The sequence below is a fragment of the Macaca thibetana genome, chromosome 3 (genome assembly GCF_024542745.1).
Source record: "Macaca thibetana thibetana isolate TM-01 chromosome 3, ASM2454274v1, whole genome shotgun sequence".
NCBI lineage: Eukaryota > Metazoa > Chordata > Mammalia > Primates > Cercopithecidae > Macaca > Macaca thibetana.
This window is the reverse complement of record NC_065580.1, coordinates 139,090,261-139,106,987: the sequence shown is the minus strand read 5'-3', so window position 1 is coordinate 139,106,987 and position 16,727 is coordinate 139,090,261. Positions and strand designations below refer to the sequence as shown.

General features: G+C 46.6%; 3 protein-coding genes across 5 annotated transcripts in view; 2 read left to right on the top strand and 1 right to left on the bottom strand.

Moving 5' to 3' along the window:
* Positions 1–16,727, top strand: part of PRKRIP1 (PRKR interacting protein 1) — a 532,772-nt gene that overhangs the window by 226,189 nt on the left and 289,856 nt on the right. The gene's annotated exons all lie outside the window — the stretch shown is intronic.
* Positions 1–16,727, bottom strand: part of IFT22 (intraflagellar transport 22) — a 984,170-nt gene that overhangs the window by 787,399 nt on the left and 180,044 nt on the right. The gene's annotated exons all lie outside the window — the stretch shown is intronic.
* Positions 1–16,727, top strand: part of CUX1 (cut like homeobox 1) — a 1,083,765-nt gene that overhangs the window by 913,087 nt on the left and 153,951 nt on the right. Inside the window, 1 exon segment of the mRNA XM_050783609.1 lies at positions 10,727–10,864. Coding sequence (XP_050639566.1) covers positions 10,727–10,864 — 138 coding nt within the window.

Genomic DNA, 16,727 nt, shown 5'->3' with positions numbered 1-16,727 from the left:
TAGCTACATCTTGCTTTTTTATCCATACTATCTTGCTTTTTTATCCATTCTATCTGCCTCTTAACTGGAATGTTAGATCATTTACATTTAATGTAATTATGGATCAAGTTGGATTGAAGTCTACCATGTTTTTCTATTTGTCTTGCCTGTTTTTTCTTGTATTTTTCCTGCTTTCTTTTGATTAACTGATTTTTTAATGATTTTATCTCCCCAATTATCTTATTAGCTATAACTCTTATTTTCTTAAGGGTTACTTTAAAGTGAAAAGTAGGCCGGCCATGGTGGCTCACATCTGTAATCCCAGCACTTTGGGAGGCCGAGGTGGGTGGGTCACCTGAGGTCAGGAGTTTGAGACCAGCCTGACCAACATGGAGAAACCCCGTCTCTACTAAAAATACAAAATTAGACAGGCGTTGTGGTGCACACTTGTAGTCCCAGTTACTCGGGAGGCTGAGGCAGGAGAATCGCTCGAACCTGGGAGGTGGAAGTTGCAGTGAGCAGAGATTGTGCCACTGCACTCCAGCCTGAGGGACAGAGCGAGACTCCTTTTCAAAAATAAAAGAAAAGAAAAACAGAAATCTGAACTCTCTTTGTACAAACAACCGTGTTCCTAAGGCTTTTGTGCACTTATAGCATGGGAGGAACACAGATCCTTGACAAGTTGCTTCCTCTCTGTCTTCCCATCTGTAAAACGGGAATATGGGCCAAGCACGGTGGCTCACACCTGTAATCCCAGCACTTTGGGAGGCTGAGGCGGGCGGATCACCTGAGGTCGGGAGTTTGAGACCATCCTGACCAACATGGAGAAACCCCATCTCTACGAAAAATACAAAATTAGCCGGGCGTGGTGGCGCATGCCTGTAATCCCAGCTACTCGGGAGGTAAGGCAGGAAAATCTCTTGAACCCGGGAGGCGAAGGTTGCAGTGAGCTGAGATCGCGCCATTGCATTCTAGCCTGGGTAACGAGCAAAACTCCATCTCAAAAAAACAAAAAGGGAAAAGTAACCATCTTTAACTTACTTTATACCTTCAAATAATATACCATTTCATATACAATATAAGAATCTTATAATACATTGTCACTTTCTCTCTCTTGTTCTTTGTGCATTTTTACTGATTTTACCTCTACCTGTATTATAATGCTATAATACATGGTTACTATTTTTTCTTTAAACGCTTATCTTTTAAAGAAATTTAAAATGAAATTGTAATGTTTTATTTTTACTCATCTCTGTACCATTTCCAGTGTTGTTTATTCGTTTGTGTGGATTCAAGTATGTGCATGGAATCATTTTCTTTTGGTCTATAGAATCTCCTTTTAACATTTTTTATGATATAGGCACACTGGCAATGAAATCTGTTAGCTTTCATTCATCTGGGGGAAAAAATACCTTGATCTCACCTTTTTTTTTTTTTTTTTTTTTTTTTTTTTTTTTTTTTTTTTTTTTTTTTTGTGACGGAGTCTTGCTCTGTCACCCAGGCTGAAGTGCAGTGGCACCATCTCGGCTGACTGCAACCTCCGCCTCCCAGATTCAAGTGATTCTCCTGACTCAGCCTCCCCAGTAACTGGGATTACAGGTGTACACCACCACACCTGGCCAATTTTTGTATTTTTAGTAGAGACAGGATTTCTCCATGTTGGCCAGGCTGGTCTCAAACTCCTGACCTCAGGTGATTCCGCTGCCTCGGCTTCCCAAAGTGCTGAGATTACAGGCGTGAGCCACTGCATCCAGACACCTGAATTTTTAAAGAGTATTTTTTGTCAGATATAAAATAGTTTCTTGGGTCCGCCAGTCATGGTGGCTTACGCCTGTAATCCCAACACTTTGAGAGGCTGAGGCGGATGGATCACTTAAGGTCCAGAGTTGGAGACCAGCCTGGTCAATATGGTGAATCCCTGTCTCTACTCGAAAATCAAAAATTAGCTGGGTGTGATGGTGTGCACCTGTAATCCCAGCTACTCGGGAGGCTGAGGCAGGAGATTCTCTTGAACCCAGGAAGCAGAGCTTGCAGTGAGCTGAGATCGTACCACTGCACTTCAGCCTGGGTGACAGAGCAAGACTCTATCTCAAAATAAAATAAAATAAATAAAATAAAATAGTTTGTTGTTGGTTTGGGTTTTGATTTTTTCTCTCTCTGGACTGACTGACTGTTTCTGACAGGAGATCTCCAGTAATTCATATCTTTTTTTTTTAAACCTATATACAATGAATCTTTTTCTCTCCACCATTTAAGATTTCCATTTTCTAATTTTGATTTCAGAAACTCTCTTATGCTTACTGGTGTTCTTTGGGTTTATCCTGCATGGAGTTTGTAGAGTTTCTTGAATTTTTAAGTTTATAACCTTTATGAAATTTTGCCACTGTTTCTTCAAATACACCCTTTCCCCCTTTCTGGGAAATGTAGGTTTGGTTGCTTAATTTTGTTTCACAGGTTGCTGAGGGTTTACTAACTTTTTCTTCAATTTCTCTCTGTCTATTTCTGTTTGGTTTGTTTCTGTGACTGTATCTTTAAATTCACTGATCTTTTTCTTTCACTGTGTCTAATCTGTTGTTCAGCCAATCAAGTGAATTTTTTTCATTTTGCATATTTTAAGTTTCAGAATTCCATTTGATTTTTATGTTTTCTGTTCTTCTCTGTATTGTATTCATATTTTTCTTTAAATCCTTGGACATGCTCGTAATGGATGTTCTAGTCTGCTTGTTCCATTATCTCTTGTCATTTCTGGTTCTGTTTTTATGAACTGATTTTTCCTCTGATGATCCTGCTGCTTTGCGTGTCTAGTAATTTTCTATTGAATTGTAGACATCATGAGCGTTAACTGCATTTTGTTGTCTTATTTAAGTTTGGGCAGGCAGTTAAGTTACTTGAAGATCAGCTTGATCATTCTGAGACTTTTTTGTAGCTTTTTGGAGTGGATGTGGATAAGGCTTCAAGATTAGTTTAGCCCTCCACTCTGGTGTGACACTTCAGTGTCTTTATAAGTCCTTGCTCTTCAACAAGTGTGTCCTCTCTGACTGGATGCAGTTGGAAAGTCCTCCAGCCCTCAAACTGGGTTGGTGGGGGGGTGTGGTGGTTTTTGGCTCAGACTTTCCTTTCTGTTCTTGCCTGGCCTTATGAGTTTCACCCTGTACATAGACACTTTAGCTCTTGGCAACAGATCACCTCTCTGCAGATTTCTGTAGCTCTTTCTTAGTATATGTCCCTCCTTTTCAGTGCTCTACCTTGCAAATTCCAATTGCTGCAGCCACCCAATCTTCTGGTGTCTGTCCTTCAGTGGACAGGGAGACCATCACACTCTGCTTGGGTTTTTTTCTTCGCTGTGATGCAATCCAGAGAGTTCTTCCTGCCAGGAAGGGTAACATAGGGCTCATCTCATCTGCTTCCCTTCCTTCAGGGAAGTCTTGTTCCACCAGTTGTCCAGGGTCTGTAAATAGTTGTTTCATTGACTTTGCCTAGTTTTCTAGTTGTTTATGACCAGAGGGCATGTTGAGTATCAGTAGATCTGTCATGGCCAGAAGCAAAGACTCCAAGTTCTTTTAATTTTGACTTTTGGTTTTCATGGAAATGGCTGGAAAAAATAACTTACAAAGATAAATAGATTCAAACCAAAGAAGCACATTATTGGCTATCTTTACAAAAATAGGATTCATATTTATGAAATCTAGGTATAGGTTGAGTGTCTTTTATTCAAAATGCTTGGGATCAGAGTGTTTTGGATTTGGGATTTTTGAATTAGGGAAACTCAACTTGTACTAATTATGAGATGGTATTTGTTGAAACTCATCTAGTCAATTTTCATTTTCCATGATATTCTTCTTTTTTTTTTTTTTTTTTTTTGAGATGGAGTCTCGCTCTGTCGCCCAAGCTGGAGTGCAGTGGTGCAATCTCTGCTCACTGCAAGCTCCACCTCCCAGGTTCACACCATTCTCCTGCCTCAGCCTCCTCAGTAGCTGGGACTGCAGGTGCCCGCCACCACACCGAGCTAATTTTTTGTATTTTCAGTAGAGATGAGGTCTCACCATGTTAGCCAGGATGATCTCGATCTCCTGACCTCATGATCTGCCCACCTCAGCCTCCCAAAGTGCTGGGATTACAGGTGTGAGCCACCACGCCCAGCCTCTTTTTTTTTGTTTTTGTTTTTTAATAGCTTTTCAGAAGATTTTGCATTTCTTATATTAATTAACAAACTATTTGAAACTTCTTTTGGCAAATGTTTACTCAGATTTGAGTTGGTAAATAATAGTAGATAACATTTATTGAGTGTTAACTCTGTGTGTGGCAATTTTCTTAAGTTAATCCTCACAATAGCACCATGACATAGGCACAGTTACTATGCCCAGTTTGTAGATGAAGAAACTAAGGCACAGAGGGGTTAAGTAACTTGTCCAAGACTGCACAGCCAGTAAATGAGAGAGCTGAGACTCGAACACATGCAACCTGGCTCATACGGCAAACCATTACACTACAGTCCCTCTTGTGCGATATGAGGCATTGAGCCATTTTTGTAGAAGGTGCTGCCTTTGCCCATCAGTATATAGATGATGGGAACATTTCCATATATTCACCTTTAGAATGCTGTCACTGTAGCATGAAATAGTTATTTTCCTCAACAAGCATTAAAGCACCACATTTATTGCAACAATTTAGTATGTGTTTATTTTTTCAAAAAATCCGTCAAGCAGTGTATTACTGATATGATAGCCATTTACCATCACAAAAGAGGGCAGATAATTTGGATCACTTAGCTTGCCCTTTTTTTTTTTTTTCTTCCCTGTTTTGAGGACAGGGTCTCACCCTGTTGCCGAGGCTGGAGTGCAATGGCATGATCATAGTTCACTGCAGCCTCTAACTCCTGGGCTCAAGCAATCCTCCCACTTTAGCCTCCCTAGTAACTAGGACTATAGGTGTGTTCCCACCATGCCCAGCTACTTTTTTATTTTTTATTGTTAGAGATGGGGTCTTGCTATGCTGCCCCAGCTGGTCTTGAACTGCTGGCCTCAAGTGATCCTCTCACCTCAGCCTCCTAAAGCACTGGGATTATAGGCACACACTGCCCCACCCGGCCAGGATCACTTCGCTTTTCTAAAGAAAATCGTATAGCTCATCTTTAAACTTAAAACTCTGACATACTTTTGCCAAGAAAAAACCAACAAACCATTTTGTGGGTTGAAGTACTGCAGTTTTGGTTTGGTTTGGTTTGAGATGGAGTCTTGCTCTGTCACCCAGGCTGGAGTGCAATGGTGTGATCTCAGCTCACTGCAACCTCTACCTCCCGGGCTCAAGCAATTCTCCTGCCTCAGCCTCCCAAAAAGCTGGGACTACAGGTGCGCACCACCACACCCAGCTAATTTTTGTATTTGTTGTGGAGACGGGGTTTCACAACATTGGCTAGGCTGATCTCGAACTCCTGATCTAAGGTGATCTGCGTGCTTTGGCCTCCAAAAGTACTGGGATTACAGGCGTGCGCCATGGCGTCCATCCCTGGCCACTTCTTGACAGGAGCAGAATTGCATCCAAATTCTGACCATTGGCTCATTTCATACATTGTATTTTCAGCTCTAGCATTTAGTTTGCTTCTTTTTGTATATCTTTTTCTCTCATCCTTGCACTCTTGTTTTCCTTAAAATCCTTGTGCGCAGCCTCCCTCTCCCTAATCTCTTTTCTCTTCCTGTTCTCCCTCTCCTTCCCTGGGACCACACTGGCTTCTCACTATGCCTTGACCATGTCCTATTCACAGGTACCACAGGAACTTTCACCGGTTGCTGCCCCTGCCTGGGGTGAATCCCTGCAGTGCCTCCCATTACCATCCCGATCTCCATCCCCGCTCACTTCTTCACAGAGGCCTTCCCTGTCCCCTTGTCTCTAGGACCCATTCCCCTCTCTCCCTGTGCCTCTCCTCTTCATGCTCGGCAGCGCAAATGCTCCGCACTCACAGTGGGGCTGTGCTCCAGTCAACCCATCACAAGTTGAAAACATCACGAGTCGAAAATATGTTTAATGCCCCTAACCTACCAGACATCGTAAGTTGAAAATACCACGAGTCAAAAATGCATTTAGGCCGGGCACGGTGGCTCGTGGCTGTAATCCCAGCACTTCGGGAGGCCGAGGTGAGCAGATTGCTTGAGGCCAGGCGTTCGAGACCAGCCTGGGCAATGGAGTGTGAATCCCTGTCTATACTAAAAATACAAAATTATCCTGGCACGGTGGTGTGCGCCTGTAATCTCAGATACTCGGGAGGCTGGGGCAGGAGAATCGCTTGAACCCGGGAGGCGGAGGATGCAGTGAGCCAAGATCGCACTGCTGCACTCCTGCCTGGGCGACACAGTGAGACTCCGTCTCAAGAAAAGAAAAAAAGAACTCCTTTTCCCAGTTTCTCCAGGAGCGCTTTTCCACTCATCTGGCCTCCTGCCTTGCGTTTGTCATCTACATCCATGGCTTCTCTCTGCTACGAGGCTGAGCCCTTCCCAGAGCAGTTAGTTGGTTCAGTTGCTTAGGAAATATTTGTTAAATTAGTACTGAAAGAGATTTTCGTTGGCTGCTGGTTAAGGAAACAGAAACCTTTTTTTTTTTTTTTTTTTTTTTTCCTGAGACAAGGTCTCACTCTGTCCGCCAGGCTGGAGTGAGACCCTATCTAAAAAAAAAAAAAAGGTCATAGCTCTCTGCAACCTCCACCTCCCAGGCTCAAGTAATCCTCCCACCTCAGTTTCCCAAGGAGTGCACCACCATGCCCAGCTAATTTTTTTATTTTTTCTAGAGACAGGGTCTCACTTATGTTGCCCAGGCTGGCCTCAAAGTCCTGGGCTCAAACAATCTTCGCTCTTCAGCCTCCCAAAGTACTGGGATTACAGGCGTGAGCCACTGTGCCCAGCCAGTAAGCAGAAATCGTACTGAGAATTTTTCATACTCATTTGCCTGGCCGGCTTCTTTCCTTCTTCCTTCCCTCCCTGGGTGAGATGCATCACCCCATACATTGCAGAGCGAGCTCCACCAGCCTCTGACTGGGATGGCTGGAATTAACGAGATAATGTTGCATGCACTTAGGAAAAGGTGCTGAATATGTACAGTATTGTTGTTTGTAATAATTATGTTCCTTGAGCCCTGTGTTGCATAACAAGCTATATAATACCTCCAAGATTGCTTTAGGAATTAAGTATCAGATGATTGTAAAACACTTTACAAGATTGTCGCATTGGGTGGGTGGAGCTGGCAGGAAAGCGTGTTGAATCGGAGGAGGAGGCTGGGAAGACAGGGGTTATCGGATTTTGTGTGTTCCTGTTTTATGTATGGGTGTGTCCTCTTTGCCTCCTCCAGACAATTCCCTAATTGAGCTGCTAAGATCGGAGGCATCTGACGTTCGCATAAGACCTGACAATCCTTGTGTGGGGTTTAAATGGCATTGGAAATCATTAACGAGACAAAAAGCTATGATTTCCGTAGATTAACACACAGGTTGGGTTTTGGCATGCCAAAATTCATTGTTTTGGTCTTTAGCCCAAACATGCTGGAGTCATTATATTGTCATGCGGTAATTAGCTGTTCCTTTAATACAAGTAATAAAAATTAAGCCTAAGAAGTTCTTTAGCAATGCCTCTTACATATCCCAAAACAATATTCATATGCTGTAGGAATTTAGCCATTCAAATGTACTGTAGTAAAGTTTGGAGTTTAATGCACAGTGATGTTTGAACATTTAGCTGATCCTTTAGTCTGTGACCAGCTTTGCTACGTAGGCATTAACCTTTAATAGTGTCAGACTAAATATACATGCCATAGTGAACGATTAAGAGATGGCCTGAATTTTCATTTACAGTATAAGGCTTTGAAAATTGGTGTAAAGGTCTGGCTCCTCCTCACTTGATAATGTGCGTGTCATTTTCATATGTCACTGGATTCCTTGCTTAACCGCATGGGAGAAGCTATTTTTTAATTCGAAGCAGATACAATGGGATCCTGGCCTTTTGAAAAGAATGGACTGGAAATGTTGTTGACAGAACTTTTAGGGAGGGCAGGCAGTACACTAGCTTTGTTCTTTAAAGATATAATTTGTTGGCACTTGTGCTAGAAAGCCTACATGAGCAACTCTTAATATAATTTTATACGTGAGCAAAGGTTCCTCTCTTTACCTCCTTTTCCCTGACCTCTATGTCAAGTGTAAGTCGTGGTTTTGTAAAAGGAGGCTGTGAACAGGCTGTTCACTTTCTTGAGACCATTTGCCCAGCACAAGGCCGTGAAGGTAGGGAAGAGGGGCAGGCTGAGAAGGTGAAGGTATTCAGAGAAGTTACAGAATTTTTTTTTTACAAACAGCACCTGGAATGTTTTCAGTAATTCTGTTTTTTGTGTTATCACGACTCCTGCTTACAAAGAACCATCTACCCAAGATAGCTTTTTTTTTTTTTTTTCCCCAAGACAGGATTTCGCTCTGTTGCCCAGGCTGGAGTGCAGTGGCTCGATCACAGCTCAGTGCAACCTCTACCTCAAGGGCTCAAGCGATTCTTCTGCCTTAGTCCCCCTAGTAGCTGGCACTACAGGTGTGCACCACCATGCTTGGCTAGTTTTCTGGTTTTGTGTTTTTGTTTTGTAGAGACAGGCTTTCACCATGTTACCCTGACTGGTCTCGAACTCCTGAGCTCAAACGATTTGGCCACCCTCGGCCTCCCAAAGTGCTGGGATTACAGGCATGAGCCACTGCAGCCGGCCTCCAGAATAGCTTTTGGAGTCAAATTTAACATAAATATTTTAATGCTGATTAAAATAATAATGAAAAGTCATGCGCCAGAAAGAGATGCAATTATAGACTGTGTATACGTGCAGAGTAAGTGCCCAGCAGCCAAGGGTTCTGCATGATGGACTGTGTTACTGCGAAACCCCAGCACCCAGGGTCCGCTGACGTTGAGCCCAACATATCCCAGTGCCTGCCTTTTGTAAACTCTGCCAAGATGCTGGCATCCCAGAGAGTCCCTGGCTCCCGCTGGATACATTAACCGAGGCATGGTAGACCTGGCCCTCGATTCCGGGAACCTAGGGTGGTCTGAAAAATTAATGACTCTGGCATTTGAAAATTAAGTGAGCTCTTGAATATATACTCTTGTTGATCCGTTGGGCATGGTGTTTGGCATTCTTCGACTGGAGACTAAATCTCTACAACCATCTCATAAGTGACGCTGGCGCCCATACCAGAAATACATTCAATAATCTTTCTAAGCCCCGTGGACTTGGGTATTCTTCCACTCTGACGGAGCCTGAGAATTCCAAAGGAAGTGTGCCCCTGGTACCCAGCAGGCAGAATATAATTGCCTCTTAGGCAGCAGAAGGAAAACTAAAAATCGCACTGATGCGGAAGAACATTTAAGGTCTCTGCATCCTGTTGAATTCACAGTAAAGGCGAGAGCCGTGAGTTTGTACTGTAAATTCCAGGTCCTGTGACTTCTGACTTTGGATTAAAATCCAGTTTTCTGCAAGTGAATCTGATGGCAGATGTGGCCTTGAATTGGCCGCAAGACCCCATCGCTGGCCTGGCTGCTGTTCAGCTCGTGCTGCCCTGCACTTTGTTATTGTCAGGAGTGCGGTGGCCTCCGGGCCAGCTGGCCTCCGACAGGGCCATGCTGGGTCACCGGCTGTGCCTCTGCAAGGGTCTTCAGCCTTGGGACCCCCAGCCACTAACCCCTGACTCTTCTGAACACCCATCATTAGTGAAGGAGGATCGTGATGGAAAGTGATCATGTCATGAAACAGGGTGGCTTCTTATAAAGCCTAAGTGTTTCTTTCCTCTGCTTCACCAAGTGACCTTCCTTGATGTAAAGAATGGTCACTCAGGGCCGGGTGGGGTGGCTCACGCCCATAATCGTTTGGGAGGCTGAGGTGGGCAGATCCCTTGAGTCCAGGAGTTTGAGACTGGCCTAGGCAACATAGGAAGACCCTATCTTTACAAAAAATACAAAAATTAGCCCAGCATGTTGCTGCGCACCTGTAGTCCCAGCTACTTGGGAGGCTGAGGTGGGAGGATTGCTTGAGCCCAGGAGGCAGAGGCTGCAGTGAGCCATGATCATGCCACTGCACTCCAGCCTGGGAGACCCTGTCTCAAACAAAAAAGCATGATCACTTTAAGTTAACAGACTTAGGTGTGCATTCTCCATGCCAGCCAACTAGCTGGGTGACCTCAGGTGAGTCACTCCTCTTCCCTGGGCTTTAGTTTCTGAGGCCTCTCTCAAGATCGTTGTAAGGCTCAAAAGACAAAAATCTCCATAAAGTGTCCCGTGAACTGTGTGGCGTTCTCAGGCATCAGGTGTTACTTCCAGCTTCATAATCACTGGACCCTTAAACATGCCGGCACCTGTCCACGGACTTGTCCGTCCTCCACATGCAACTCTGGGGATGTGATTGATCTCCTGGGCTGCTGCCTGGTGTATTTCTCTACTTATGTCATCAAAGAATAAAAATCGTGAAAGTGTCACACCAGGCAGGAGTAATCGACAAATACCAGTGAATCTCATGGCTGTTCCCACCCCGTTTTCACACCTCCAGGACCCTAGGCTGGGTCCATCCTTTGTAAAGCGCTGGAGAATTCTCCCATCCAGCAAGGGGGCTGGCTGCGGGGGCATGACTGTGGCCTCTGGGGATCCCACTGGAGCTGATATCTGGGAGCCCCTCTCTGAGCCTGTGTACCGCCGCGGAGGGGGCCTTTCTGGGGGCAGAGTAGGGTGATGGCTGTTTTCCTGTTGTGCAGATCCCGTACCAGCTTTGGATCTCGGACAGCAACTCCAGCTCAAAGTGCAGCGCCTGCACGATATTGAAACAGAGAACCAGAAACTTAGGGAAACTCTGGAAGAATACAACAAGGAATTTGCCGAAGTGAAAAATCAAGGTTGGTGGAAAATGCGTTCTTTGCTTTGTCTTCTCTTCTCTCTTCTTTTCTCTTCTTCTTTTTTTTTTTTTTTCCTCTTCTTTTCTTTTTATTTTAATTGGCTTTTCCCATACTTTTGGGACCAGCTTCCTTGTAATATACACGTCATAAAGTCAGGGTGGGGCAGGAATCTGAGTGTTAGAGAGAGATGATAATCGTGCTGAGCTATTTTGAAGTAAAACTTTTCCTCTGCACAACAACGACGTAAGATTTTATTGCCCTCTGATGAGACCGATCAGGATTCTTTGAAAATTCTTCCTGTATCATTACGTGATTGGGTCTGCCTCTTGAAAGGCCGACGCATTGCCTCCAGGCGACACCTGTCAGAGAGCCAGCTCATGATCAAAGGGTCATACACAGTAAGTCATTTAATAATTGCCGCGGATACATTAAGGCTTCAGACACGTCTTAAAGGCTGCATGCTTAAGCGCCGCTGTTGCCTTGTCAGTATCGCCTATTCATTAGGAATTTAATGAAAGAAAACAACCTCTTGGTGTGTTTGCCCAGCCGTCAACAAGACAGAGAGGGCAAAGGTTGCCTGGCTTTTCCCGTCAGGGAAGAACAAAGGAATCTGTCCTATACCTAAAATCCAAGGCACTCAGAATCCGGGAGCCTCTTGGCTTCCTTGGCTTGAAGGAAAATCACAGCCCCCCTCTGACAGCAGCAGCAGGTTTTTCAGCCAGCTCCGAAGAGTAATTCGTCCTGTTTGTTTTTGTTTGGGAATGTGGGTAAGGAATTAAATTGAAAGGGGAGGCTGCCCATTCCCAGTGGCCTTCCATTGACTATTTGTAGAGACTGCAATAAAGAGTTAATTGGGGCCACGTGCGGTGGCTCACACCTGTAATCCCAGCACTTTGAGAGGCCAAGGTGGGAGGCTTGCTTGAGGCCAGAAGTTCGAGACCAGCCTGGGTAACCTAGCAATACCCTGTCTCTACAGAACATCAAAAATTACCTGGGTATGGTGGTGCGCACCCGTGGTCCCAGTCACTCGAGAGGCTGAGGCGGGAGGATTGCCTGATCCCAGGAGGTCAAGCTTGCAGTGAGCCATGATTGTGACCCTGCACTCAGTCTGGGTGACAGAGCAAGATCTGGTCTTTAACAACAGAAGAAGTGAATTGGCAAAGACTTCTAAAAGCGTCCTTTGGCTTTAAAAACACTGCAGACAGACCAGGGAAGAGGAATTGTCCATGGGAATGATCCAGAAAGCATCTGTGAGGATGTGTGAAGAGCCAGAGGTAGAGGCATGGGCTGCGAGGGCAGCGGTGTCCAGGGCCTCTGAGAACATCTCCCTGCAGTGTAGGTATGAGGGTACTCAAGCCCTCAGGCCAGCAGGGCTTCCTTGCTGAAATTTGGGGGCATGAGGTGACAGGCAGTTGGGGAAGCGAGACCGCACTTCTGTCTGGCTTTGCAGAGAGTGGTGAGCCTTTAGGACCAGAAGGGAAAGCCCTATCCCGCTAGAAAGTGAGGCGTTGGGCTTACTGGGCTGGAACTGCTGTGAGGGAACGTATTACCTTCCCCTGTAGGAAGCATTTCTTGCCAGAATCACTCCAGTGTTACAGTGAAAGGTAACCTGCAAATCTGCACATCGAGTTTTCATAGGTGCGCTACCCTAAAGGGGAGTGTCCTGGGATTTTTTTTCCCCTTCATTGTCCTCTGGCATCTAATTTTGATAGATCCACTCTCTGGTTTGTTTGGTGGGTATTTTTTATTTATTTATTTATTTATTTTAGATTCAGGGTCTCACCCTGTCACCCAGGCAGGAGTGCAGTTGCACGATCATGCTCACTGCAACAACCTTGACCTCCTGAACTCAAGCAATCCTCCTGCCTCAGCCTCCCGAGTAGCTGGGACTACAGGCATGTGTACCACCGTGCCCAGCCTCTTTCTGGCTTATTTTATTTTTTTAAGTTTGCTTTTGTTTTGTGGGAGGGTGGTGCAGGTTGGGCCTGAAGGACTGTGCAGGATTGTCCTTCCCTTCTCCTTATATCACTGGTGCCTCAATGACCAGCTTCCCAGTGGCCAGGGCTTTGCACAGGGGCTGACCAGGAGCCAAGCTGGGTGTGGATGTTCTCTCCCCAAAGGTCTCATATGGTAGGCTTTTCACAGTGAGTTATAGAGTCCAAGATTTAAGAACAGCTCCAGGCCAGGTGTGGAGGCTCACGCCTATAATCCCAGCACTTAAGGAGACCAAGGTGGGCAGATCATTTGAGGTCATGAGTTCGAGACCAGCCTGGCCAACATGGCGAAACCCCATCTGTACTAAAAATACAGAAATTACAGGCGTGGTGGGGCATGCCTGTAATCCCAGCTACTCAGGAGACTGAGGCGGGAGAATCACTTGAACCTGGGAGGCAGAGGTTGCAGTGAGCTAAGATCACATCACTGTACTCCAGCCTGGGCAACAGAGCAAGACTCCATCTCTAAAAAAGAACGGCCCTGGAGACAGACAGACAGGCAGACCTGGTTTGAGTCCTTTCGTTGCCACCACCTAGCTATGTGACCTTGGGCAAATTATCTCACTTTGCTAAAAGCCTCTTTCTCCTGGGAGGCAATTCTTATACTTACCAGGTAGGGTTGATGTGGGGTTAAGTATATATATACACACAGCATTTAGCTCTCAATAGTACCTGCTAGTTATTCAGCAGTGTGGTTTTTGCCAGAAATTTACCCCCCTTTATTTGGATAACAAGTTTTCCCAAGCTCCAGAAAAATGTCATTTCCTCTCCTCCCCTTCCCAGAATAAAAGTGATCATAATTTGGGAAGGTGGGCGGTGCACATCACTTCTTGTAATTATCATAGCAGTAGTATAAATGATTAAAAAGTTAGAGCAGGGGCCCACACAATGGCTCATGCCTATCATCCCAGCACTTTGGGAGACCAAGGTGGGAGGATCTCTTGAGGCCAGGAGTTCGAAACCAGCCTGGACAACATAACAAGACCCTATCTCTTAAAAAAAAAAAAAAAAAAAAAAAAAAAGATGGTGTGAGTACTTTGTGTGTTGCAATAAAGAAATACCTTAGGCTGGGTAATTGATGAAGAAAAGAGGTTTATTTGGCTCATGGTTCTGCAGGCTGTATAAGCACAATGCCAGCATCTGCCTGGCTTCTGGGGGTCCTCAGGAAGCTTTTACTCATGGCAGAAGGTGGAAAGGGGAGCGAGCATGCCACAGGGCAAGAGAGGTGGGGGGACCCCAGACTTCTTAACAATCAACTATCAGTGATTGAGAGGCCACCAAGCCATTCATGAGAGATTTGCCCCCATGACCCAGACACCTCCCACTTGGCCCCACCTCCAACATTGGAGATGAGATTTCAACCCAAGATTTAAGGGAGACAAACACCTAAACTACATCAGGCACGTGATAAAAGTTAGAGCAAAGAGGGAACTTCCGCCTCATGGGCCACAGCCCACCCACCCTGCAAAGATGAGTAAATGGAGGCCCCAGGTAATGCCAAGCCCTTCAGAGCCCTCTCTGTTATGCTGGCCCCTCCTCCCCTGCACATGCCTGGGAGGCCTGCTGAGACACCCAGTGTCTGCCTGGGGTGCAGCCTGGGCCAGAAGGCCAGAGGCTCTAGGATAAAGTGGCCTCTAGATGAGGTTAGGCTGGTCCGTGAGCACTCACCTGGGGCCAGGGGACCTCATGAAGCAGAGACCTCATCAGGCACAGCACACTGACGAGGTCACACACTGTGATGTGTCATGAGGAGCCCCACTGGAACAAGTGTTAGGGTCCAAGTGCTGTACAGCCACTTCCAGCTGGTCCTTAAAGGCAAAAATGAGACCGGGTGTGGTGGCTTATGCCTATAATCCCAGCACTTTGGGAGGCCGAGGTGGGCAGATCATTTGAGATCAGAAGTTTGAGACCAGCCTGGCCAACATGGTGAAACCCTGTCTCTACTTAAAAAATACAAGAATTAGCCAGGTGTGATGGCACACACCTGTAATCGCAGCTATTCAGGAGACTGAGGCATGAGAATTGCATGAACCTGGGAGGCAGAGGTTGCGGTGGGCCAAGATCACGCCACTGCACTCCAGCCTGGGTGACAGAGCGAGTCTCTGTCTCAATTTAAAAAAGGTAAAAATGCTGTATGTTTACATGAGAGTGGGGCTTTTTCAGAGCTGACCTGTCTGGAGTCCATTCTAGAAGTGTCCAGTTCTTGCCTCACTTTGGCCTCGTCCGTATGGCTTGAGAGAGACGTATCACCAACCACTGTGTACACAGAGCATTTCTTCCAGGCTCTGAACAGCCAAGCCAAAAGGCAGAAAGGTGCCCGGTCCCCTCTCCTGTGCCCCAATGTGATCGTTGGTGGAATTCCACCTCTCTGAAGAAAGCACTCTGGGTCCCACCTCATGAAAAAAGCCAACCTCTTCTCTTAACAAAAGAGCCTTTAACACAAAAATTAGCCAGGCATGGTGGTGTGTCCCTGTAATCACAGCTACTCAGGAGGCTGAGGCAGGAGAATTGCTTGAACCCAGGAAGCGGAGGTTACAGTGAGCGGAGATCACACCACTGCACTCCAGCCTGGGCCACTGAGCAAGACTCCGCCTCAAAAAAAAAAAAGCCTTTCGCTTCTATGCACTAAGCCGCATGGGTGTTAATCACCCAGGTAATGTGCTTTCGCCCTGGCCAGCGCGTGTCTGTGCAGGTCAGAGAGCAGGAATGGCTGTGAGTTACACACCTGGCAGGTGCGCTTGCTGCACCAGAGGGAGCTCCATTGCCACAAACCCTGTCTGGCCCTCCCCCAGCTCTGCCCGGCCTCGGCTCCTTCATTCATTCATGCCATAGTGCTTTCCTGAGCACGTGTCTGTGCCGGTGCTGGGCGCACAAAGAAAATGAGCCTCGCCCGCTAAGAGGTGGATCTGTAGCAGCGAGCAACCATTCCTAAGAGCTCCCCTTTCCTGGGGGCTGGGGCCACAGTGCTTCTCCACAAAGCATCCAGCATGCAGAGTGGCATAGGCATGTCTGGAGGAGGGCGCAGGTGGAGCGGCCCTGCCCCAGAGCCACCCACAGGTCTGTTCCATTCATCAAGTCCGCTTTGATGTTCCCTGTTTGGGCAGTTGAAGCGATGTCTGTGAACTTGCAGTTGGTGGTATGGGAGCCACTCACCAGAGCTGCCTGGGCCTGGGCTTTCCCCAGACAGCCCTGCCTTCCAAGGGGCCTCTCGCTGCCCCGCCTCCCTGGCGCTCACACCCCACTCTAGGACTTCTCCGGGCCACATGCCAGTCACCAAAGCGTCTTCCCCCAGGCTACAGCACCCTCTGCTCTGCACACACAGCCCCCGACCACCAGAGTGGAGGGCGCTCCAGGGTAGGTCCTTTCCAGCCCAGTCCCTTCCATGCTTTCTCCACCTAGCACTGCGCGTTTCTTGTCACTTGTGAACCAGCAGAGCTGCAGGGCCAGGCCGTCTTGCTTGCTTGCTTGTTTGTTTCCTTCCTTCCTTCCTTCCTTCCTTCCTTCCTTCCTTCCTTTCTTCCTTTCTTCCTTTTCTGTCTCCCTCTCTTTCTTTCTCTGTTTCTCTATTTCTCTCTCTCTGTTTCTCTATTTCTCTCTCTCTGTTTCTCTCTCTCTCTCTCTCTCTCACTCACTCACTCACCCTCACTCTGTCACCCAGACCGGAGTGCAGTGGCACAATTATAGCTCACTGCAGCTTCAAACTCCTGGGTTCAAGACATCCTCCCACCTCAGCCTCCCGAGTCCCTAAGCTGGGCGCAGGTGTGCGCCACCACATCCAGCTAATTCTTGCCCTTTTTGTAGAGGCAGGGCTCGCTGTGTTTCTAGGGTTGGCGTCAAACTCCTGGGCTCAAGGGATCCTCTCATCTCGG